The sequence below is a fragment of the Anas platyrhynchos genome, chromosome 5 (genome assembly GCF_047663525.1).
Source record: "Anas platyrhynchos isolate ZD024472 breed Pekin duck chromosome 5, IASCAAS_PekinDuck_T2T, whole genome shotgun sequence".
Taxonomy (NCBI): Eukaryota; Metazoa; Chordata; class Aves; order Anseriformes; family Anatidae; genus Anas; species Anas platyrhynchos.
In genome coordinates, this window is record NC_092591.1 from 39,719,061 (window position 1) to 39,746,053 (window position 26,993).

General features: G+C 33.2%; 1 protein-coding gene across 1 annotated transcript in view; it reads left to right on the forward strand.

Annotated features, from left to right (window-relative positions):
- The window catches only part of LOC101793866 (formin), a 150,277-nt gene that overhangs the window by 35,009 nt on the left and 88,275 nt on the right, over positions 1-26,993 (forward strand). Inside the window, exons 4-5 of the mRNA XM_072038908.1 lie at positions 14,589-15,376; positions 17,629-17,779. Coding sequence (XP_071895009.1) covers positions 14,589-15,376; positions 17,629-17,779 — 939 coding nt within the window. The remainder of the gene's footprint in view (positions 1-14,588; positions 15,377-17,628; positions 17,780-26,993) is intronic.

Below are 26,993 nucleotides of genomic sequence, written 5' to 3' on the forward strand. Positions count from 1 at the left end.
AGAACTTGCTTAACTTTGAAAACAATTTTTTATCACAAGCTCAGTTTAAAGAGAAGAGCCTTTAAGTTTCACAGAAAAAGGCATATGAAAGGGAAAGTCATAACACCAATCAAAAGTGTGTGATAATTTCAAACTGATTTTTATTTGATTCTGAGATCATGAAGGTATAGAAACATTTTCTTCATTACTGAATGAAGAAATAAAGCTTTCCCAATGTGATGGCTTCTTCATTCTTTTTAAAAAATTATTTTTAATTTCTGTTATGCTTCACAATTCCTTTCCTGACCATGTCTTTTCACTTTCTCATTCGTTTTTCCTCATGGTCAGTGTGCTTCCTTTTGTGAATGCCTCTATTGCTCTTTAATTGTATTTTGAGTATAACAAAAGGTGCCCTGATATATTTTGAAATATATCTCCCTGATATATTTTGAAATTTGTAATTCGGTTGTGAGAGGTAATGATAAATAGTGTTGAAAGTTGCTGCATGCCAGAAACCTTATCAAAAAAGCTCTTTTATGGAACTGGGTAATTTTACTTTTATTTTGACAATTTATAATGCTTTTTACTTACATATGAAAGTGAAATTACAGCTTCAGAAGCAGCAGCAGAAATTAGATGCTTTAACACCAAATCAAAACATTTTAAAATCTTGTATTTTGTCTAAATCTTCTTGTTCTAAGAATAGTCTATAACAGAAAAGTGATTTTTTTTCAAACAGATTCAACTGAAAAATTTCTGACCTGTATGTTCATAGGCAGGCATCTTTAAGAAATTTTTTAAAATTCTTCCCCCTCCTGGCACCCTTCAGTTTTGTGTGTACATATGTGAAATCTTTCATAGGATAGGTATTTTACAAATTTTGAAATCTGATATTAAACTATGGGGGCCAGTGAAGAAGTGCGTTGAGAGCCAGATATGCCAGAGTTCTTAGCAAAACCGCATTGAAGTAGTGGATAATATGCTGACTTTTGGTAACAGTTTTGCTTCAGGATGCTAAGATTAATGTTTTTAACCTTTACAAGATTAAATGCATATGTAATGTGGCTAGCTGCTTTGTGTGTTCTTCGCTGGATTTTCATGTCTCAGCATGTACAAATAGAAGAAAATCCATATATCGTGTATGCCTCTGTCTGGTGAAACTGAGCTGCAGTCCAAAAGAGCAGCCAAGGTCAGCAGGGTTTATTAGTCAGTCTTTCCTAATGAGCTGTTCAGGCTTTTCAGCATTTCCATCTGTTGTTACTGATGAAGTTCTCCCAGCTTGTGGTTAATTATTGATACTACTCTTGCTTAACTTGAAACGTTTCAGTCTTTTGTGCTTAGCTGCTAAATGAATGGTTCCACCACTGTGCATGTATTGTGTGTCTTTACGAATCTTCCTCTTGGCTACATTGTCCTCATGAAGGAATTCTCCATGTTTCAAAGATAAAAAATAAAATAAATAAAATAAAATAAAACATAAGAGAAAGAAGAGACTGAAAGTCTATGAAATGGTATCAATATACCCATTTCAGTATTTCTAAGACTCCTAGACAATGGGAGCAAGATTATCTTCAAAGTATGTTTCCTGAAATAGATACACATTTTTTATACCAATGTTCATCACTCTGTAATGAAAATTCACATGGCCAGTAATGGAGAACACAGAGTAGCAGACTAGAGAATGAGAGCAAAGGACAAGAGCAATAAAATAATAACTTTCTACACTGCATACAATCACAGAAAGTAAGTTCTTCAGTCTCTTTAGAAGCACATGCTGATGATTTTATCTTCAATCAGAAAGGAAGTTTGGAATGATTCTTCATGGTGTATGAGTTAATTTCCTTCCAATACTTCCTCTTCCTCATCGTCCTCTTGCCTTTGCTAGTGCTGTAATTTGCTTTCTAGAAGGAAAGTTAGTTTGTAGTTATTTGTGCTATTACATAAAAGTATGCTTTTTATCTCTGGATACTGTTTTAAATTACTAATATGTTAAATATATCATACTGCATTATAATGCACATGAAAATATTGAGGAATCAGCCAATTTTAAATTTGGCAAGTTAGAAATTTCACGAATCATGTATATTTTTCATCACTATTGATTTTCTTTAATGTAGAACATGAAGAATTACTGAAATAATAAAGATATTCCCCAGTTGAGTTGCTGCTTATTTACATGTTAAAAAACTTGCAGATTATAATGCCTATATCCATGTCATAATCTGTAATCACATACTTGAAGTTTTAAGTACTACTTCTGTGCTCTGATAAGCAAAATTAAGCAAAATTCTCCTTTTTCTTCTCCTCCATTTATTTTATATTTTCAGTATTCTTGATGTAACAGGTGTTTTTCATCTTCATTTTCCATTAATTATATGCTTACATTGTAACTGTTTTCTTGTCAGATAGCTTGAATATTCTTTCTTCGAGTTTTTGTTTTTTTCCTTTTCACTACTGTTTGCCATGTCTTAGATTGCCACCCTATTATTTTCATCAGTGCAATTTCACTTTAAGAACTTGTCTTGTTTAGACTTCTTGTCAACTGAAGAATGCTGTTAATTTCATATGTTAATCCAAGGATTGCCCTGTTTATTAAACAGTGTACCACAGAACATGGTATTATATAGTTAGAATGTGCATAGAGATCAACAAGATAATTTATAGCCTTAAAACGCCAGCAAGACTGCCCTCATGCTCAAATTTGGACACATTATGAAACACTTTGCTTAATTAGGGCTAAAATGAAATTCATTATAAAAAAACCCTGCATTTATCATAGTTCGTGACAGCTCATTTATTCCATCACCTTAAGTGAGTATGTTATGCACTAAGGAGAATAAAGTAGAATGCCTACTGTGAACATGATGACGTTTTATTTTGACAGATTTGGAAGACTTCTGTAAAATAGGAAGCAGTTACCCAGTAGAGAAATTAAGTGAAATGTAATCGTGCAGTATAAAAGCCACTAGAAATTTAGTAGTATCCATGTTTCTGATAGCATTATCCTATCATTTTGATTTTGAATGTATGTACCCACATGTCAAGCTTAGTGGCTTTTCTAGATTTATTACACCAGATGTTTATTTGAGTTGAAGAATAGTAAGCTGTATCTCTGAATGAAATGCATAATTTTCTGTACTTTAAAAATTCTGGCAAAATCCCCTTTGATAATCTCTAATATTCGTGGTTTTAGAACAGGGACAATTTTGGCAAGGATGTACATTCTTCTGGTCAAGAGAAATCTAACTGAAATCGTAGCTTATAAGCTTTTGAAGCAAAACAGTTTTTTCTCGTATTCAGTAAACACTTCTGACTTTGCAAGTCTGGTGCTTATTGTATCTATTAAATCTTATGTTGCTGACCAAATTTTTCACATGCCAATTCCACAAAGCCTTTGAAGATACTGCAGCCACCTATGTTATACAATAGCAGTGGGGCAAAAGTTCCATTGGTTAATGGGTGTCACAATTTACCCTTGGTTAGGGAAGGATCATGCTGCCAAGGATGCTTTCAAATTGAAAGCTAGGAGCCTGTCTCCTGACCTTCTTTTTGATGACAATGCAATGCAAAAGAATTGTCTGAATATAGATACTTTCATTATGGATTTCCAGTCTCATAGATTGTAATCTGTCAGGATGTTTCATATATATAAATCAGATTTTACAAAATGTGTTCAGATAGGCATATGCTATTATCATTCATTCGTTAGGCACAAAGGCCTGAAGTATAATAAACTAAAAGCAACCACTAATTTGAGATTTCTGATTCAAGGTATTTCAGAGGAAATTAATGGGTTAGGTTTGCCTTTTATGTTCATACCACAGTTCATTTTTAGCATGCCTAAAAACCTACAAGTTGGCTACCAGAATCTAAAGATAGTTGCTTAAAAAATCAGTTGTATCATTGATTACCACTTCAGAAACACTTTGGCTAAAATGGCTTGTGATACACCTTGCATGAATTTGGCATTTTGGGCAAGTACAGAATCTGCTTTTCCAGGTCAGCATTATAATACCTTTACTGTTATACTGTTATATCTTTTCCCAAAGTTCCATATTTCATTCATTATATACCTTATATATCTTTCAACTTCAGTACATATGAAACAGAAGTCTTAAAACTGGCAGCTTTTTCATAATATGGTTTTTATTCTTCTCTGGAATAGCTCCCATCAATGTTCACTGAATGAGATTCTGGGTCTGTCAAACAGAAAGATTCTGTGTAGCTGCCTTACATGGAAACACTGATGGAGTGAGAGAAAACTTTGATTGCTCTGGCATCTACGCTTGTATTTTTTCCTTTTATGTAATTGACCAAAGCTGTTTGTTGTTATTTTTTAATAATTTTAACACATTTTTGTGTGTGTGCAGTATTTTCTTTGAATCCCATAAAGGGAATGTCTAGAATAACGTGCTAATGCATAACTAGCATTCAGTAAACATCACTTTAAAGTAGCTATGTCTTTTACACAATTACAAGGTCATTTCCATAATTGAAGTTTTACTTCTGTTTAGCCAAGTAGCATCTCTGGGGGTTATAAACTGTATATTAGCTAAGTGTATCTTTACCTGCTAAGAAATTCCAGTGTAAACATCTCTACAATGTTAAAAGAAGTCTGTTCATAAATACAGTGTTGGGTTTTCTTCTTAACATTACCTGATTGGTGATTATTTAAACACAGTATTCTATTTTTACCACTAAAGTGTACAATAGTATCAGCAGAACTGGACTTCCTGACTAAACCAAGATAGATGACATGCAAGATACCTTACATTTGTAGGATCTCCTCATAGAATTTGCCTTGACAATGATATTTGCAGTTTGTGTTTTTTTCTTTAATCACTGTAATTGAGGCACATATTATATTGCCACTATAGAAAAAAATCTATCCTGTCCTGAAGTTGTGAGGAAAATAATATATATATATATATATATATATATATACTTTTTTTTTTTCTTTTTCTTTTTTTCTAGAGGGTAAAGTGTGTAACTTAATGAAAGCTGTTGCTTTCTGAATGTGAGGCTGACTGTGAAGGTAACCTCTGCCTTCATTTCCTTTACTATAGAAAAATGAAGTAGAGTATTTTGGAGTATAAAGTGTTGGAGGAAGAACTGTTTCACCAAGCAGTTTGTTTAGATGTGTTGAGGTTTCTCTCTGTAATACCCGAGGAATGTGACAATTTTAGGTGCAGAGAATTACTCTTTCAGGTGGCTATGTTCCATAAAGTAAAACCGAACGTCTGCTGTTATTTTGAGATCTGGTGTCAGCCAGGACCCAGAAAATTCACTTCCCTCCATAGCAAGGAACTGAATGGCTTGCTACACTTCTAAATGTTTCAGTTGTTTTCATTACTTTTGTGAGCACTCTATGCATTGGTAGAGAGGGTGGCCAGTGTAGGTATTCATAGATTTTTCTTTTTTTCTGACAAAAATTATATTCATGAAGAATGAAAAGCTTCAATTTCTAAAAAACGTAGGGTTACTTTATTTTAGAACTCATAATCTCTTAACAATTTATAGCACTGCTTGGCTGGTTATTTCTTACTGAAAAATAGTGTTTGTTGTTACTTGTTGTTCTTCTATAGAGGTATAACTCTATCCTTTCTTACTGTTTCCCATCTGCTGTACTAACGCTGCTTTTTGCTTCAACTTGCTTTTGCTTCATTCATTGAAACTTAGAATGTGATGTGTATCATTACTCTCTTACAAATCATTACAAGGCTTTGTTATAATGGCTTAATCTTGGAGTCTGGCTGCCAAAGAAATTAGTTCTTTATACTGTGAAGCAAGGTTGACAGTAAACTCTCCTTTCCTCTCCACCCCTCCCCAAAATAAAAGGAAGAAAAGAAAAGAAAAACAAGGTTGCATTACAATTCTGGCAACATCAGCCACACTAATAAAATCAAATTCAATGTTGTTTTACGACTTTGAATTTATGTGACTGCACAGGATCAAAGGATTTGTATCCCACTGGACTGCAAGGTCTATAGTTCATGGCAAAAAAACTCATCAAAAAGAACATTTTAGTAGTAAGGCTTTTCATTTTAATCAGCCACACTAATAAAAAAGCTGTTAGGTGTCCAAAAACATTCTCCCAAGATCAGAGACAACTTGCTTTCTACTACAATCAGTTTTCTTATTGGATCCATACTACCTCTGTAGCTTTAGTCACTGAAACTTCATCTTCAACTTGTTTTCAGGAATTTTTCACATCGTTTTTGAATTTACATGTCAAATCATATGAATTAGTAACAGTAATGATTCATACCGTTTCCCTGGCAAATGGTAAATAATATGATTTCTTAAAAGCAAATTGTCATCAGAACAAATTATTAACTAAAACAAAATTAGTAATATTATTCTATATTTTTATATAGAATATAATTTTTATATATTGTATTTTAAAATATTTGAATAATAGCAATAATTCCTTTTTTTTTTTTTTTTTTTTTTTTTTTTTTGTCTTTGGGTATAATCTTTTGACCTCCAATGCAAAACATAGCATACTTTTAGCATTCTTTACAGTCATATGTCTTTACAGTCATATGTCTTTACAGTCATAGTAACTTAGGCTGTCCTAAGACTAAGGTAGCAACTGCGATTGAGAAACAGAGTAGGAAGTAACTACAGTGCTTGTAATACGAAAGGCTTCTGTTATTGTATTTGGAGTCTTCATGTTAGTTGTTCATGGACCAGCTTCAACAAAAGTTTGAAATTAATTTTTAACAGGATTTACAAGTATGGAGAGATTTTGCCAATGAAATTGTCCGTGAACCTATCAGTTTTCTTTGAAATTTCTAGCTAAGTCTCTATTTAGCCTGCTTCCCTTTTTTTGCAAGCTGTGTGAGACTTACTTTGCCTAGCATATACTAGTTTACATTTGGGAGGAATCAGCACATGGGCACTTTCTGCAAGGATCTCTCTCCCTTTCTGACGTATCTGTATGACACGAATCTGTTGTTACATATTTTCCTGTAACTACTATACCTTACCTTTCCTGCAAAATTCCGGTGCAAGTGATGTTCCCTGCTTACGGCTATGTGAGATTCATGCGGGTTATCTATCTATCTATCTATCTATCTATCTATCTATCTATCTATTTATTTATTCTTGGCAGCTGAACGTTGCCGTGGTTCTACTATTTTCAAAAACATTGATTCAAATGAACAAGAACTTCAGTAATGGTAGACATTTTTTATTACCTACCAAACACATAAAATCTATATCCAATAATTTGTTATCCACTGTTAGTATTTATTAATAACCTGAAATTTAGTGTTTTACTCACATGTTGTTAACAGTTGATTTCATTAAGTAACATGTAGTCTAGTTGTTTTTAGAAGTGCTATCACTTACCTCAAAGGATGACATTACTTAGCAAATGCGTCTGTGGACAGAAGTTAGAGAATCCAAGTCATTAATAATATTCTACTTGATGTCTTTGGTCATGTCCAGCTTCTTCATTGTTAGGACATTTGTATGCCTGTGGAAGGTGTGGGACTGATGGCAGTTGCTGCCAAAGCAGAGTTGAAGAGAATGGCACTGCTCTGTTCCTCTGTTACCATATTAATTTACATAAGCCTAAACGTTTTAATGTGTGTGGAAGACTGAATAGTCTTTGTATTTTGTAGGGGACAGAAGTCAGTAAAAAGTATAATAATTGTAACCAGTCAGTATGAAGTTAAATTGGTATTTTCATGCTTACAGCGTTGTGATTTCTTATAGTCCTTTTTTAGCGCAAAATTGCTCTGCTTTGAAAATTTTGTATGGTTCCCAAACACACTAAACTATATATTTATGTATCAGATTCAAGAAAGATTTAGGGCCTGGTGATGTTTCTCTGTGGGCACAGGAGAGTAAATCACTGACCAGGTGCAAAAGTTGACATAATTGCGTCCATAAATGTGGATAAGCTGTGAAGTACAATGAGCATTACTAGAGACATTTTTCCGTGTATTGGATTTTGAGATTACTGAGAAATTTCAAGGACACATCAGGGGTTGTTTCTGTGTCTTTGACTAAAAGTTACAGAGAGGGAGAGATTTATTCTTAATAACAAGGTTCATCTCAATAAAGTTACATGTAAATAGGACAGCTGAGGAAAAGCAAGGACCAGTGGTGAGCTGTTGGGAGCTGTGTATTCTGTAACAGAGTTCTCCACATGAGTTGATTTGTGTAATCTAAAACAGTTGAGTGGTAGTTATTACCAGTGAAAGGACTGAGGGGATATATAGATGCAGGAAGAAAAAACAGTATTTTCACACTAAATATTTAAAATTGTCAAATTTTAAGTCAATTAGTGCTTAAAATGTTATGTAAATTTTAGGCCATCTGTAGTCTTATATATAATTAATCGTGTTGATACAATTAAAAAAAACCCTGCATGTTGCACTGTGACTTACATTTAAATGGTGTATTAGGCTAATGATTTTGTATTGAAAAATCAATCTCACTCACTGTATGTCTGTGTTTCTTTCTAGACTACCTAAATGCCAGTTGTCATTAAATAATTAAATATTCCAAAAATATATAGAAAACTATGTTATATATATTTACTATGATCATATTTCCTCCCAACTATCTTCCTACATATTCTCTATAAAACTATGTATTTAACATTTTTAAATTACAAAGAAAATAATACTTTATATATATAGCCTATTCAAAGATTTAGAGTGCTGAAAATGTTTGAGACTATTAGCTGTCAGAATAATCCTTACTGCATACCCTTGAATATAGTGATATACCATATGTAAATGATTATATTTGTTGAGGTATTTGTTAGAGAGGAATTTTGATTTTTATGTAAATTGGCACAGGCTTAATTTTTTTTCATTGAAAAATTCTTTGCTAAATCTGTGATTGTTGTTAAAATTTAAAACAAATGTATGTTTTTTCAAGGACAGAGATTTAACAAAAAAAAGACTTTTTTGTTCTTTGTCAACACAATGCAAGAATAAAAAGTGTGAGCTCTTCCAAAAACTGAAGATGAAATCACTTAGGAGGAACAAAAAGTCAGAGGCTGTCTTTGAAAAATGTTTTTCCTCTCTTTTCTATGCACAGTACTTTGATGACCAAAATACTATTAAAAAAAAAAGCTGTGAAGTCTATAAAAAAAAAAAGTTTCAGCAGCATCTCAAGAATTCTTATCTTTTTTTTTCTCCCCCTAAGAGCATTTCCAGTGGTAAAATAGTATATGAAACTATCTTTAGATACTTTGCATTGTCTTTTTTTTCCTTTTTTTAAATTTTTTAATTTTTTTTTTTTATTTTCATAACTTGGCATAAGGTAAGTGACTCATTAGATGTAACACTGTATAAAGTCATAGAACGGAATAAAACAGCTTTCTCACCACTGTGTTGTTTTTCCAGGCTAATTGGAGTTAAAAACTAGTAAAAGTATAAGTTTCTCAGTTAAAGATGTGGTCTGTGTCTGATATACGTTGAGTGGCTGTTCATTATAGACGTGCCATTTTTACGCAGTCACTTTTCAGAGTAGAATTGCACTGTTAACACCGGTGAGAAAATATTAAGCATTAGCAGTGCAGCATTAACATGCTGCTTTCAAAGAAAAGTTTTGCGTGTTGCTTGCTCTAAACAGTGTTCTAAGGAATGTCTTACCATTGCAGTTTTCAAAGTTTTTTTGAACATTTGTAGGCCACCAGCTAATTTTAGAATGCAAATTGTTATATAGATTTATGATTTCATCATATTTGTACATACAAACTATTTTTTTTTCTTTGTCCATGTAAAATCACATTATATAAAGCAGTAACACAACAAATATAATTGATTTCATTGCATTTAATTGACTATATAGACTATTACTGGCTATACTGACTGTACTAAATTAGACTTTAATCTTTGTTATCTATCAAAGCACAAAGAAAAGCCATCACATTGGTATTACACAATTTGTTTGCCAATCCACATTATCATTTCGAAGACATTTAGACAACCTGCAGGTTGAATTCTGAAAGAGAGGATTTAATCTCTTTTGTGATTAGTTATGTGCTTTATTATCTGAGTCTGAAATGAGAGGTAGAGATAGAATACACTGGTTCAGCATTTGGCCTTTCTTCTGCATTTGAACATGTTTCAGATGTTTCTGAGTCTCAATATTATTTCAGAAAATGTATCTTCTTGCCTTTTTTTAGTCTGTGCTGCATAAAGTCATGGGTGCAAAAAGGAAGTCACTGGAAGTCACTCATACAACAGAGGGCTGGATGTAAGGGAAAAAATACAGGAATGTTTTTGTTATTTGTACAATCATCTTTATGTTACGGCAATATGTATTTCAGTAAAGGGGGCAATTTTACTTTTTAGGGATGACTTTTATTTGTATTTTACCCATTGATAGTGGTATATTTTTTGGAAGAGTGTAATATGTAATACTGACCTTCTAATCGTATATATAAAGTCAGTGTTCAAGGGAACTGAGAGTCAGCTGGGACCATTTGCTTTGGTGAGGTGATTTTACTCAAGGAGAATGGATGTCCTGTTCTGATGGCAAGTACAAGAGAAATCTTCAGAAATAAAAGAAACTAATTTTTTTGAGCATGACTGTACCAATGAGGCTTGAATAGCAGATAGGCACGGCCTGTATTGGGTCAGAATCAGAGGTGCAAAACCTCTGTAACCTGCGTTCTGAGTGAGGGCAGAAGGAGGAGCAAAACAAAGCTTGTAAGGGGGAGGGCTAGACCTAACTGTATATTTATTTATTCAACCTCTTCAGAATGGATATTGGGTGGAAATAGACAAGGAAGAATGGAAAAAGATGTATGTTGAACAGAAAGGCTAATGTTAGAGGTAAGAAGAACAGTGAGATTGAAAGGACAGTTGACAACAAGCTAAATTACATCTTGCAAAACTAATTTTATAGATACAGTGAAGTATTGTTCAGCTATAGAAACAAAGAAATCAAGGAAAAGCAGGGGCCATTATTTAAAAGGAAAGACAGGGACTATAATGAGTGCATGAAAGATTGTACCAACTTTTTTCAGCAGCATATTGCTACGCAGATTAGGGTTAAGATACCCAGGAGGTACTTTCAAATTTATAATTGAGATCTGATTTTAACATGTTAAAGCTGTTACAGTACTTGGTTCTATGAATTTATTTGTATACTTATAGTTTCTTCTGAACTGACAATATGAAGAGGAAATAGGTTTTATTGAAATTGCCTACTTTTAACCTGGTACATTTAACATTAATCTGGAGAAAGTCAATCTATTTAAATTATTCTTCATAATATCTTCATTTTGTACAGATATTTTTATAGACATTTTACTGTGATAGGTTTCCACATCCTTTACCCTTCTTCAGGAATAAATCAGGTTAATTCATACTGCATAGGGTGACTTTCTAAGCTTTAGTTTCCAGCCATTTACCTGTATCTTCCATCCCTCCAGACTTCTCAAGCTTCCTTCCCTCAGACATCTGTTTCCTGTTAAAAAAAAAAAAAAGTCTGTTTCTTTCTGCTTTCAATAGTTGTGTCCAAGCTGTTATGTTCTTATGATAGCCATTAGTCATTGTTCATCTTACAGCTGTTGTCAAACAGTCTAGGAATCTCTTTCATGGAGTAGCATGCAACAGACTCTGTATATTGCTGACATGATAGTAGTAATTGCTGACATGATTCAGCAACAAGATTTGAATATTTTGATCTCTGTATACCTGTAATTCCTATGGATTTGAGTTTCAGTAAAAAATCTGTTCTTATCATCAGCCACAGGTAGTGTTATGTAGCCATCATAAACATTTTAAAGGAGTGTTGACAGACACCTGGAAATAAAACTGTAAGCTTAGTATGCCTATGTATTCTGTAGTTAAAAAAAAAATATCAAAAAACACAACAGTTTGGTACCCATTGAGATGAAAGCAGTCTTTTAACTGGAAGGATTGTGTACAAGTCTTTCCAAGTCCTTCTAACAACAGTTTATATTGAATAAAATGTCTATGTTCACGTTATATTTTTAATATTTCAGGATTCCAGTTATAGCTTATAGTATAAAAGTAGATTTTGATTGATCTGTTTCCCACTTGGAGTTGTAAGGTGTAATTAGATTTGTTTATATTCCACTTCAATGTAAGATTTGTTTATATTAAGGTATGTACTGCATCAGCAATTGCTGTAGCAACATTTAATGATTTATCTTTACTAACTATAAACTGTACGATAGCTTACTAACTGACTTCTATGCTAGTTAGTAACTAGTATGATTTACTGTAATAACTTCAAACTACACTGTTTATACTATGGTATAAAATAGCAACTATAAATTTGATAATATATCAGAAGAAAGATTCTAACCTAGTGTAAATCTCAAAATTTTAAGCGCAACAGATTTGTAAAGCCAAGAAATCATATTGCGCAAGGAGCAGTTGTTTGGCAAAAAAGTTGCTGCAAATCTTAATTTAGTTGAAATTTAGTTCAATGTAGTTAATATAGGTAATTGTATTTAAGTTAATTTAGGTTTGAACTCTGCATATGGTTCTTCCAGATTTGTGTATTCAAGTCTAGTTATTATCAGTAAGTATTCTGCAGCCTGAATTCTCTGACTGCATTCTAGTAGGCAGTAACACATAGAAGTTTGAAACTACAGATATGTGTAAATTTTTTCTTTTTTTTCTTTTTCAGGAGTTAAAGGTGCCTAAGTTTAGAACACACTGCTTCTCATTATCACTTAATATTACATCATTATACCTAATTAATCCTTTGTGATGTAATAAAGAAAATATAATGGACTTCATACATAATTATCGTGTTACATGACAGAAAGTGAAAGTTTAAATTCTCACTACATGGAACAGCTGTGCTGTTTGCTCTCCATGAATTTTTGATTTGTTATAAAATTTCAGAGCATTTCAGCTCTCAGGAAGAAATATTTGCCAGGAAACAGACCTTTATTATTATGTATCTGTATATATGTAAATAGTATGTATTAACATATTTGTATATATTCTTAAGTATATTCTTATATACTTAATCTTATTCTGATGAAAAATATTTGTTTTGAGATGTAAGGTAATTAAAATCAAAACTTATTTTATTACTTATTGCTCTTTGATATTTCAGCCAGTTGGATAAGACTCATCTTCTCCATTGATGAGATGTTCAACATAGGTTCCCAATGTGCCATATTTGTTAAGCCTGGTTTTCTCTTTTGTCCTTAGTAGTTTTTGTATTAATTCTTGTTAAAAATAATACAAATGTTATTATAATTAACAGAAAACAATTTTCAAAATATAAAAGAATAAAAAACAAAAGAAAGGATAAAATATTAATGTTGGATATAATTTCGAGTTTAAGCCAACAGTTTTGTATTAAAAATTAAAGACTGCAGATCTGTAAGTGAAAAGGAATATAATGCTACCACAGTTGGTTTCATGCCCAGTTAAATTTCTTAAGTAGTTATGTTAAATACTGTGTTTTACAGTGTGTTTGTTAAGGTGACTTCAGGTTTACAACTGGGAAAGTCTTGAATGTTCAAAGTAAATTGTTCTGTTGTTGAGTTTTTGATATCCAATAGGGGCAAAATAATATGATAAAAAAATAAAATAACTGAATTCCCTAAGGCAAATTTACTTCATTATTTTGTTTATATATCAGTATGCTGGATTTAAAAAGAAAGGTGATTTCTGTGAAGCAATTCAAATGGCATAAATCTTGTGATAGTTTAAATGAGCTACTAATTAAGCTGAGCCATAACAAACTTTGGTAGAGTAAAAGTGCAAAAACAAACAAACAAAAAAAAACAAGTGAAAGATGTTCAAATATACATTCTAGTTAGTCTATAAAACTTAATTGAAATTGGGTTATTTCCAATACAAAGCTGTTTAATTATCTTTGCAAGAATTACATCAGAAATGGGGGAAATCAAGTTAAAGCGTAAGAAAAGTTTGCTTTTCTTCCTTGTTTTATATATTCTTGAAATACATTTGCTATTTCATTCTACCTCAATGAAATCTTCATGATTTCTTAGGGTTCTAAGATTTACTTATATTTTCTCTGAATTAAGATTAAAAGATATTTGGTAAAAAGCAGTTTTAATCTAGTGATAATTTTGAGGGAGAATTTGTGTGTATCTCTCTGAATTTAATTGATGAGAATAATTTTAATAGATGAGTAATTTGTTTATTTAATATTTCATCCAGGAAGATTTTCACCTTCTGTTGATTTTTTTTTAAATTTCCTAACCTGTTAAGAATATAAGGTATATTTATGAAATGAAGAAGGCAATGAAAACAGTAAAATACTGTTTGAAACAGGCAACTGTTTTCCTTAATGGACTATTAGCTACTGCATTCAGAAACTAAAGAACATTAAGTCTGCATAAAGACAAGTTAGAATTTGTTTAATCAGGGTTCCGTATATTTACTCATAAAATGTGTTTTGCTGAAATATATATTGCTTACATTTCATTAACGATTAATTATTAACCACTGATGTAATAGCTTGCAATAAAGCTATTAAGAACTGGGAAAGTGATGTATTTCTGTCAATATAGGTTTTAAGAACATAGTCTAAATGTGAAAAATTTTAATTGCTGTAAATTAAACACTTTAGCAAAATATGTACACTGAGGATTTTTTGTTGTTGTTCTGCAGTCTCAGTTTGAACTCAGGGTATTCCATATTCGTGGAGAACATGCTGTATCAACTGCTCAGCTTGAGGAAACCATTGCACATCTGAAGAATGAACTTGATAACAAATTAAACAGAAGAAATGAAGAAGCAAAGGATATTGCTGTTTCTACTGAAGATGATAACCCACCAAAGACATACCGAAATGTATGTATACAGACTGACAGAGAAACTTTTATAAAGCCTAATGAAGAAGAAAACAGAGCTGTGAAAAATAACCAAATAGTACCCAGAAAGCTTAATATTTCTTCTTTGACACATTGTATTTCTTCCCAAAGTGAAAATAAGGACAATTACAATATACCAGTTTCAGAAAGTGTCTTATCTTGTCAACCAAAACAAATGCTGCCTCCTCCACCGCCACCACCACCTCCTCCGCCTCCTCCTCCTCCTACCTTTCCTGATTCTTCACTACCAGGTTTAGTTCCTCCACCACCACCTTTGCCAACAGGTTTGACTACACCGACACTTCAGTTTGGATCTGGGCCACCACTGCCACCTCCAGTTTCTGAAGGCTGTAGAGATTTTCAAGTGCCATCACCACCACCACCTCCACCGCTTCCAGGGCTGGGACCTCCTGTTGCTCCTCCACTGCCTGGATCTGGGTTACCTCCACCCCCTCCACCCCCTGGCCCTGGGTTCTTTTTTAATAGCACTTTATCATCAAGTCAAGGTCCTCGGAAACCTGCCATTGAACCTAGCCGTCCAATGAAGCCTTTGTATTGGACACGGATACAATTGCAAGGCACCAGGTAAAATATATTTATTTAGACTTCGTGGCTCTTTATGCATCGTGTCCAAGTGTATGGTCTTAACAAGAAGTAAAATATAAGTGTAGAGGCATGGAATTTACATGTTTAAACAAACAAACAAAAAAGGAATCAGTTCTAGAAGCCTAATAATAATCATAAGAAATGGGTTTAAAATGTTAGATACAAACGAAAATTATATGCATTATAATGGGAAGAAGTTTGTTAGTTTTATTCCCCCAAATCAGAGTACTTCATGGACAACTAGTGGCAGAGCAGCTAGATATTTTAATGGTTCATTGACTTTGCACTAGAGAGATAATAATAATAATAATAAAAAAAAAAGCCAGGAGGTGAAAAAATATATATTTTTAAATAGAACTAGATTGCAATTGAAATGGTAGAATCTGGTCAAGTGAGAACTTTGAACTTCATCTCCTTTAGCTTTCCAGTCATTTGAGGTGATACCATCTTCAAAGCACTGTGTCAGCCTCTGTAGTTTCAGCTCTGGAAAAAAATAAACTGGGACTAACCTCTGTGTATAATTCCTGGGGGGGCAGGAAGCGTGAAGCATATGTATAAATAAATGCAATGCAGAAATCTGTAGTGTAAAACATCCGGTATGGAGGAGGCTCACTGCTGGTAGAGACCGCTGTACATGTAGTTAAAATAAACAAAAGCTTACCGGTCTTATTTAAATATGAATTTTATTACAGTTTACAGCTTTTTGTCTGAATTTATTTTGATAAGAAAGAATCATAATTCTGGAAATTTTACTCTGGTGTAACCAAACATAAAGTGTTCATATTTTATATAAAATATAAAACAGGAACAAACAGTTAATGAAGTGTAAGTTTTATTTTTTCATTGCTTCAGAATTAAAGGAAGTGAAATATTCTGGAACAGGAATTTTTGGCATTTTCTTGCTTTCCCAAAATTACTAGCGCAAAATAGTGAATAGATAGCTGGTCCAAAAAATAAGCTTTGATGTAATTCTTCCTATTGATTCACTGAGATCAAGACGATCATTTTGAAACATTGCTGGTTCATCAAGCTCTTGCTCAGTGCATAATAAAGTCTAAGTCATAGTTATGGTGAACTGCTGGTCACCTGCTCTAATGATCCAGCAACTATATGATTCCTTAAATTAGAGTTCCTTAAACATTCACTGTAATAAATATGTGTTTGCATATTAAGTAAAAACAATCCTAAATTTGAGAAGAAGTATTTATATGACTTGGATTTCTCTTCCCACTTATGTTGGTAGGTATTACATTTTTTATATATTACATCTAATAAATGTATGTTTGGTGATATCAGCCATTTGTAGCTCATAGCGTTTTCATATCTATATATACATATATCTTTATGTATATATATTATCACAAAATATTTCATTGCCTTTTAGTGACATCTGCTGGAAGAAGTGGGCCCACCTTTCACTGATAAGCATATGACAAGAGTAGTTTGAAGTTAGTTTTGTCACACATACTTTCAAAAAATATTGAAATTTTGAAAGTCATTCAGAGTACTTAGAAAGTCATTCAAGAACTCAGTTTGCAGCACCACTAAGTATTTTTCCTAAATTCAGATAAAACAAGAGGATTGTGTTAATAGGTTCCAAGTGTAAATGGTGATGGTTACCTACACTACATCTGCTTTGAAAGCTAAGAAAAAAAGGAATAATCTCCACGTAAAATTGCAAGTTGGTTGAATGCAGCAATGTTCAGTCTCTGAATGTATAAGCCACATAACTGTTATAGTTTCTTAAACCTGCAACGATGATAACTATGAGGATAAAGCATCTCCGGCTAACATCAAGTGAACCAAGTTCTCTACAAATGTTCTTAAAACGTGCTTGAATAAAGTGTAGTCACTATTTGTTGATATTGTTTATTTTTGTAGGTCTAAGCAGATTACTTGGAATTACTCAAAAATGCTGTTGTTGAAATACTCTTAATCCTAGTTGAAGTGGCAGAAATCTCTAGAGATGTATTTGCACATGCTGCAGTTGCAGTATTTCGTTGCTTTACAAAAAAAAACTGCACAATACATACAGGTAGTCTACTAAGTAGCTACACTTAGCTACACTTTCACAACCTTGTGCAAAATATTTTGACTCTTGCAAAAGAAAGGTATAGAGAAGGAATGCTATTTGTAGACTAGCTGTGTTTGTTTTGAGTTTTAATTCTATTAAACATATGTTTTTTAATAGATATTTAGTGGAATTTTTATTATTATCTTTCCCTTTATAGGAAAACTGCTATACCTACATTATGGGAATCTCTAGAAGAACCTGATATACTTGATACTACTGAGTTTGAATATTTGTTCTCCAAAGACACCACTCAGGAAAAAAGAAAACCATTATCAGAGACTTATGAAAAAAAAAACAAGGCCAAAAAGGTATTTATTGTTTCTTTGTATTAGCTTTGTTGTTGATTGGTTTGGTTTCCTTTTTTTTTTTTTTTTTTTTTTTTACATTTTAAAAAACTTAATTTTTTATTTATTGATGAACTACTGCATAATAGATTGGCTTGTAAATCCCACTTTAAAGCAAAATAGGTAAGATTGCTGAATCAACCCTAGCTAGATAATTCAGGTAAATTTATTATTTACTGTGGAAGTTTTCTTCCTTGTGAAAATGAAGGCTCTATATCAGAGTGAGGTAGAAAAAGTAGTGTACAGGAGAACTGAATGGAAGTTCAAATATGTATATAAAAGTACCAGTATTTCAGGCCATTTCTGCCCTTGCAATTATTTATAAGTAAAGGCTATAGTTAAATTATTCTAGCAAACATCTCTTCCATTAAGATTAATTTTGAGAATTATAAATATTTCCAAATATTATAATATATATCATAATATATAAATTTATATTAATATTAACTCCAATATGTGATTTATTTTAATATATAAATTTATATTTCCAAATACTGGAAAAATAAAGTATAAAGGAAGATAGGAAAACCACTCTTTCTTGTTTTGAATAAAGAGTGTCAAAAAATACTTTTCTGGTATGGCTAAATAGCTGTCAAGGAAAAACAGGGCAATCGTATCTTTGATGGCTAAAAGTTTGTGTAGTAACTATGTCATCATCAGAGCAGATACTATTTGCTTCAGATGGGATCTGTTACAGAGAGAGCATATGCTCAGTTACAATGTGCATATAGTACAATAACATTAATAAATAGCATTAGTAGTATTTGCTGCAGGAAAAATTCTGGTCTGAACAATAATTGAATTATGTTTTCCTAAACCAACATTGTTATAGATTATAAACCTGCTTAAATATATACTGTATCATCAATCTGTATGTATCATAAATCTATCATGTTCACCTGCTTGGAACCACAAGAGGGCACTTCATTTGTAAGCTGTGCTTTTTCAATTTTTGTATCTTTTTCAATTTTATCATACATATAAAGTGCATTTTCCTGAAAGTGTATCAGTGAAACTGAGTTTTCCAAAACATCTTTGATCATAAGCTCCCTGTATTGCACTTAGTAGTGTAATTAATGAGAAATGTAAATAAGGCTGTAGAACTTATGAAATTCAAACAACTAATGTGATACCAAAAGTGAAAAATGAGAAAAGAGGCTGGTGGGGAGTTGGAGGGTGGGAGCATGCTGGCATTTGGAAGTATACCCTAAAGGAAATATTTAATATTACAGTCCTTTAAATATCAGATTGAAATTGCATACAAGCACCCCTATGAAAAATATTTTTATATTACATTTTACTTGATAAACACTTCAAGTGCATGTGGCTTGTAACCAGTGTAACTTTAATGGAGAAACAGCATGCACAAATACTTATCTATTTATTTCAAAACATCAGCAACTAAAGGAATATACCTGGATCTCTAGGTCTGTGCAGCAAAACAGATAGAGTATTAGCCCTGTTTTCTGAAATATGAATGTGCATTTTTCTTTTTCCTTACCGTTTTGTAAACTAAATTGCAGCAGCACAATATTTCAATGATCCCTCTTAACTTAATCCAAAATTGAATTCGATAGTAGTTGCTATATACGATGTAGGAAATAATGGTGTAATAATAAGTACCATTGCTTGTGAGAAAACAATGTGTTCTTACAAAGATATATTCTTTATTTATGTCAGTGGTTGAATTAAATAGTTTTGTTTTTAAAAGGCAAGTTTTTATTTTTAGTGCTAGGGACGTATTTACTGGAATTATAGGAATAAAAACGTTCCTCGAAAATACAAACTTAAATCCCCCAAAAGTTAAAAGTTACACATAATATGTGTTACTTAGTTTGGTGAAACTCTTGGGATTATGATCATGGTGTTACAAACCATGTAATATTTTTTTTCAGTGAAGATTTCAAAATCTTTTGCACAATAATACTACAATTTCTGTCATTTGAACCATTGGAAAAAAATAAATCAGCTTTTAGAATTGAAATGAAATTTGAATTTTATTAGGTTTATAAGCATTTCTTATTTTATATTCTGTCTTTCCAACTTTCTTTGCTAAATGACTCATAGTAGCAGTTGAAAATTTTTAGACAGTTGGTTCTTTATATAGTCCTGTATTTTCCTTTGTCTCTCTGAAATCCCAGCTGTCGGCGGGCTAGTTCCAATGGATCAGTCTTGGTGGGCTGTGAGCGAAATGATGATAGGAAGGCATTTTGTTTAATTACAGTATGGTTTGTGAGTAGATGGTAAGAGAAAGCTCTTGTAGATTAATGTAGAACTATCAGTTCTGCTGGCTCCATTTGTCCTTTCTCATACTTTACCTCATGATTCAACTTCTCTTACCTTTTTTCTAACAGTTACATCGATCCAGAAGAGCTTTAGCAGCAATCCTTTTCTTTGCTACAGTGCTGCAAATATGTGCTTGTCTGGTCTTAAGTATGGTGTGTTGTGGTATATGGAATTGTATAGTCTGGTTAAAAATGCTTTATACAGACAGTATGAAAGATGAATCTGATGATGTTCATCATGTGTCATGTGTTTTTAGCTGATGCTGTATCATTTTATCATGATTCATTTTCATTTCATTCATTTTATCATGATTATCATTTATCATGATTCTTCGTAAATTACTATTTAATGTTTTGTAAAAAAGACTTCCCAAGCAAGATACAGCTACATCTGTAGAATCTGGAGTAGCATTTTGTGTTTGGCATAGGTAAATTATTTTATTTAATACTACATCTTAGTGTTGACCTAGTCGTTACATTAAATCTCTTCTCACCCACCCAAATTTTTGTCCCATTTCATACCATCTTATACAAGCTATATTTGGCATGCTTGGTTTTTAGAAAAATGACAGGCCGATAGGCTGTGCAGGATCCCTTGTTAAAACATGATTACTTAATACTTTTCTCCTTGAACGAGAATTAAATCAGTGCTTCACAATCAAGTTTCTTATGCAATTGGAAGAATCTGTCTTTCAAATCAAGGGGGAATTGCTTCTTATTTAACTGGGTCTTCTTTATAAAATCTAAGTAGACTTTAACGATTAGTGGCTTGCTGAGTTATGAAATCTTTACTACCTCTTGTAGTTTCAAATAAAATCATATTATTTAACTTATTCTCAGATTATTTTTTTGTCAGTCAGAATACTCTGTATGCATCGTCTGTGAAATGAATGCTTAAGTGCAAAACAGTGCTTAATTTAAACCTATAGAAATTTCACTTTGTCCTACTCTTACCTATTTGTCCACATAATAGACACTGTAGGACAATCCTGATCAAACCATTCACTGTCAACTACACTTTTATTGCTTATGGTTGTATATATCTGCCTTTTTCAGCCAGAAATATCTAAATCTTGTCCTACATAAATGGAACTGATGATGTCCAATGCAATTTGGAAAGTATACTCATATATATACTAATATAGTATATATACATATATAATAAAATATATAGTCAGTATATGTTTTATTCATGTATATAATTACATGTGTAATCATACATGTATATAAAATACAATGTAAAATTTATAATATTTATAATACATAATATATTTTATACACATACATATCCTTGCTGTCAAAATAGGAGAATACATTGAGGATTCAGTGGCGATCAATGCTGGGTCTGGTCATCTGCATATTTTTACTTGTGACCTGGATAATGGAATCTAAACTCTGCTCTCACAGTTACAACTCTCATAGTTGCAAAAGGCTGTGTATGTTTTGGATTAGACCCTTTAGAAAGTTTTTATGTTTCAGTGGTATGATCTGAGAAATAGGGATAAGCACAAGTCTGTACAGTCAAGGTTAATCTACCTACTTAGAAATAAGATGGGGTACAACTGACTGTCTAGGTGACAGTTTAGCAGAAAGGATCCAGGAATTGTAATGGAGCATGAGGAGCATGAATTTTCAAATCATGGTACTACAGAAAGGGAAAACAAGACTGATATATAAACAGAAGTGTTGCTTGCAAGAAAATCTACTTAGCCACGTCTCAGTTAAGAACAGTGTCTAGATTTAGGCACTCCAGGCCTTCATTAAAAATGTTTACTAACTGTGAAGAGTCAAGAAAAGTGGGAATGATCAGAAGTGTAAAAGTAGTCTCTGAGAAAAATTCAATGATTATGATTGTTTAGTCTAGAAGAGAGGAGGTTGATATGGGACACACAGTAAGTATCATCAAGTGCATACAGCTGCTGCAAAGAAAAATTATGAAAAGCTTTTTAAGAGTAAGGATACTAAAGGAATGCAGAGCACTTTTGGCTGGGGAAAATGTGTTTCTGTATTGGGAGATAGATCATTAAGAAAATTTGTTTAGAATTATACACATATAGTTGATACTGTATTGAAGTACAGAAATGCTTTGGATGACGTTTTGAGTGCCTTTCCAACATCGTGATGCTCAATTTAAAGTCATAAAATCCAGTTTCTGTCCATACTCCTACGGTTGAAGACAGCTGGCAGTCCTTTTTTTGAGTGGAAGTGCTTCTGTGACTCCCAAATTCATTGCTTTCATGCCTGCCAGAAATTGGCTTACTAAGTCAGTTACAGTACTTACTTGAGGCTGTCTATTAAGAATGTAATTACTATAACTAACAGTGACCTAATTAAAAAATAAGGTATTCTAACAACTATTTGGGAAAAAAAGGAAGGGAAGTTAACAACCTTCCAACAGCAATGGCAAGACAGTGTCTTAAAGGACTACATTGAGGGAGATTTCGTGTATTTTTTAGGCATATACATTATATTCATTTGACAGTGATAAAATGTGAAAACAATATCGTTTAAATGTTAATTTAAATGAAGGTCAGGTGAAGGTCATATAAATGAAGGTCAGATGTACCTTCTGGTACACGTACATATTCTTAATGTTTGTTATGGTCATGCTTCTCTGGGCTTCAGAAGTTCTTTAGGGTATTTGGCAGCTCATGTACTTCTCCGGAAAATTCAGCAGATTTGGAAGAACTCTTTTTTTTTTTTTTTTTCCCAGCTCAATAAATATTCTAGTCTTCTAGGTATTATTTCTTAAGAGTAGAGCCTGACTTTTCTGGATGGGGAGAATTTATGTCATGTATTAGTTATGTCCCTATGTTAGAGCAAAATACTGTGCAATATCTTTAAGGATTAATAAATGCAATTATTTTCTTACAATGATGCTTTTGAAATGTAAGGCTAGAGACATTTTAGTCTTATACAAGATAATACAATGCAGTGATTTCTTGGATGTGATATTTATGAAATGGAAAAGAGGCAATAGTTGAATCCTGACTTTCCCAGAGACTCTAGATGGATGAATAATGTATGAGTGGGATTTATTTTCTAGATTAGTTCAGAAGTGGTTGAATATGCAGCAGGCAAAGTCAAAGTTACTAGACAAAAATAAAGAAGTGGAGTTAGCACCGGCATATGAATCAAATCAATTTCTCTCTGATTTTGGTTAATTGAATTAGCTTAATTTAAATATTTATGTTACTAGTATGATGCAACTTGGCAATATACATAGGACCTAAATATATTTACAGCGTGCAAGGTACTGTGGTCTGTAGCTAAGATTTTTCTTATGCAACTAATTGGGCTTTGCTGTCAAAATGACTTAAAAGTTACAGCTTGTTGGAAATCAAGAAGAAAAAGGGCTAGATCCACATGGTTATTTTGGTATGTAACTTCAATTCAGGTCTTGATTTCATAGAATCACAGAATGGTTTGGGTTGGAAGGACTGTTAGGGACCACCCAGTTCCACCCCCTGCCATGTGCAGGACACTTCCCACTGGACCAGGTTGCCCAAAGCCCCATCCAGCCTGGCCTTGAACACCTCCAGGGATGGGGCATCCACACCTTCTCTGGGCAACCTGCTCCCTTGCCTCATCACCCTCTGAATAAAGAATTTCTTCCAAATATCTAATCTAAATCTACCCCCTTTTAGTTTAAATCCATTCCCCCTTGTCCTATCACTGCACTCCCTGACAAAGAGTCCCTCCCCAGCTTTCTTGCAGCCCCCTTTGAGTACTGGAAGGCCTCTATAAGGTCTCCCCTTTTCCTTCTCTTCTCCAGACCGAACAAGCCCAACTCCCTCAGCCTCTCTTCATAGGAGAGATGCTCCAGCCCCTTGATCATCTTTGTGGCCCTCCTCTGGACTTGTTCTAACACTTCCGTGTCCTTCTTGTGTTGGGGAAAAAAAGAACAATATACAAGCCCCAAAGCTGAACACATTGCTTCAGGTGGGGTTTCACAAGAGCAGAGCAGAGGGAGAGAATCACCTGCAGACTGCTGGCCATGCTTGTTTTGGTGCAGCCCAAATACGGTTGACTCTCTGGGCTGCAAGAGCACATTGCTGGCTTATGTTGAGCTTCTTGTCAACCAACACCCCTAGTTCCTTCCTTCTTCTCAGAGCTGCTTTCAATCCATTCTCCACCCAGCCTGCATGGATGATTGTCCTATTTCATCAGACATTTGGGCTCTTAATACATGTTGAACGTGACTCCTATTTTGTGACCCAATTTTTAAAGTATCACTGTGCCAGTATTAAACTGGACTGTTTTCATTATCGTCTCTGTATTTTCTTAAGCTTATATTTCAGTTGTAGTTTTCTGAATATACGATTTCTGTACCTATTGTATTATCCAGTAAGAATACCATTAAAGCATTTGTCTACGAATGTATGATTTATTTAAGAAAACATTTGAAGTTCTACAAATGAAATTGTAAATGAACCTCAAACATAAATTTTCAACTGTAATGTTCAACTATAGATTAAATACTCTACCATTAAGGTCCGTAGCTGTTTATGAAAATAATGAGAACAGAAAACAATCAATATATAAAAACTCTTAACCTATTTTGCTGAGAATGATCATCTGTCCTTTTCGAAAGAACTCAGCTTTCAACAGATTTGAGTATAATATGAAGTGTCTTTCCCCAACTGTGAAAATCTTCTATAGACATTTTCATGTCAGATGAAGCACTGAAGTTTTACATGCAAATAATTTTGTTTTCATTCATTCTAAACTGGTAATATTTCTTGTCTGTACATGTCCATGCAGATTTTTAAGCTGGTAGGCACATGTAATTGTTTTCAAGCCATAGGGCTTCCCTTTCCTGTCAGATTTGCAGAATCAAAATCTGTTCTTGTAGTACCAAACAGAAGAAAAGGGGAATTAGGAAATATAATTGCAAATGAAATAAAAGCAAGATCCATTATGTATTAAGATATGATGCCCTGTAAGCCTGGGGGGAAAAAAAAAAAAAAGAAAGAAGAAAAAAAAAAAAAAAGGTAATTTAGAAAAGAGCATTCCTTCTCTGTGATTTATTCCATGTGCATTCTGTAGCTCCATTACTGAAGTGACATTCTTTTTCCAGTATATTTGAGGACTTGTGACTAACTTATCCTCCTATGCTTTTTTCAAGAAACAGGATAGTTGGATGTTTACGATGCCACTCTGACGTCTTCTTGCCAAAACAAAACAAAACCAAAAAAGTAAATGTAATTTGTGTCAGGTGTATGCTCCAAATGAAAGTCCATCAATCATTTTTGGCCCTTTAGTGCAATGATTATCATTTCAAAGACACAGGAGGACATTAAAGATAATGGCTTCTCTGTTGTCTATTATCTCTAACAGACTTCACATAATTATTAACATGTGTTCTCATTTAAGAAGAGTGTCAATATTTTGAGTGAATTGAATTTTTTTAACTGAAAGGGATATGTCTGTCAGCAAGTTTTTTGTCCATCTAACTAAATGAGGAATTACGATTAATGAATTTTGTGTTTCTGCAAGAAGAGCAGATACTGCAGAAAATGTTGGAAGCTTTGCAGGGTTGAAACACAATGACTGTCTTCAGCTGTCTGCATAAGATAATAAACAGTGTTCAAACTTGAGTAAAAGTAGTAAAATGCTAGTGCGTGCTCTTCCGAGGCACTCTCACTTTCTTTTATTTTTTGTGCTGTGCTGAGAAGAATGAATACAGCATTTCCTTATTTGCCACAAGCTCTGCAGTCATGTAGGATGGGGAAGGTATCCATAAAGGGTAAATATCTATTTTGTGGCTTTGTTTTATCCATGTGGTTTTGATAGAAATTACTATCAGATCTACTAGATTTCTTACCTCTTATTTTATCTGGAAATGTTGCCACTTGCTTGTCCTTTAGAAAGGAAAGCTAAAAAATAGTTTTTTCTTCATCCAATAGAATTGCAGTTAGAAATACATGTCTCCTAAAATATTAAGAACGTGGATAAAATACAAAACTGTTCAGCCAGGTTAAGTAAATAAAAAATGGTTGAATCTCATTCTCCTTTGAGAAGGTATAGAAGAGATAATGTATAGCATTAAGCTTCCAAAATTTCATTGGTAGTCTTGGGGTGTTTATGTAGAATGGCCTGTGGGGCATGCTTACTTGCTTCTTGAGCAGGATATTCCTCTTCTGTTTCAACAGGGTTTCGGCAGACTACTTATGGGTCCATGTTGTTGACTTCACTATAAAAGTTAATGAGTGGGAATGTAGGGAAATACTCCAATATACAGGACAGCCTTTTAGCTTATAGTTTCTCTCCATAAATTTAAATATAATGGAAAGAATCCATGCACCAGCAGGAGGAAGGATTTAGCTTTTAATCACTAAAGTAAACTGAATCTGTTCAGATTTCAGCACCAGTAAGTGTCTTGGACAGAATGTAGACATTGCAGTTAGACAAAACAGTGAAGTCTGACATGCAATATTTAATGAAATACATTTCTGGCTACATTAGAGAAACACCTTTTAATGGCAATGACAGAAGAATTTATGAATGTATTTGAGCTTCAGTATGTCTCTTCTTTTAAGTTATATGATAAATATTTGAAAGATAGAAGAGGCACTTGTTTACAGCAAATCAATGAAATAACGTTAAAATAACAGAGAACACCATGTCGAGCAAATAATGTTATGGATCAGTGAATTAAATACATTAGCATTAGCAATCACTGCTTTGTTACTGAGCCAGTAGATGCTGCATCCATTACAATGATACATTCATAGTCTGGAGGAGCAGCAGGCAGCTGGCAAACCCTGCCAGCTGGCATAGCAACATCAACTGGCGTCAGCTGGATTTTAGCTTCTTACCTGTCACTGCCAGCGAAAAGCAAGTCCCAATATGCTGAGAGGTGATCAGTGATTTGTCTTTTAAAAGCATAG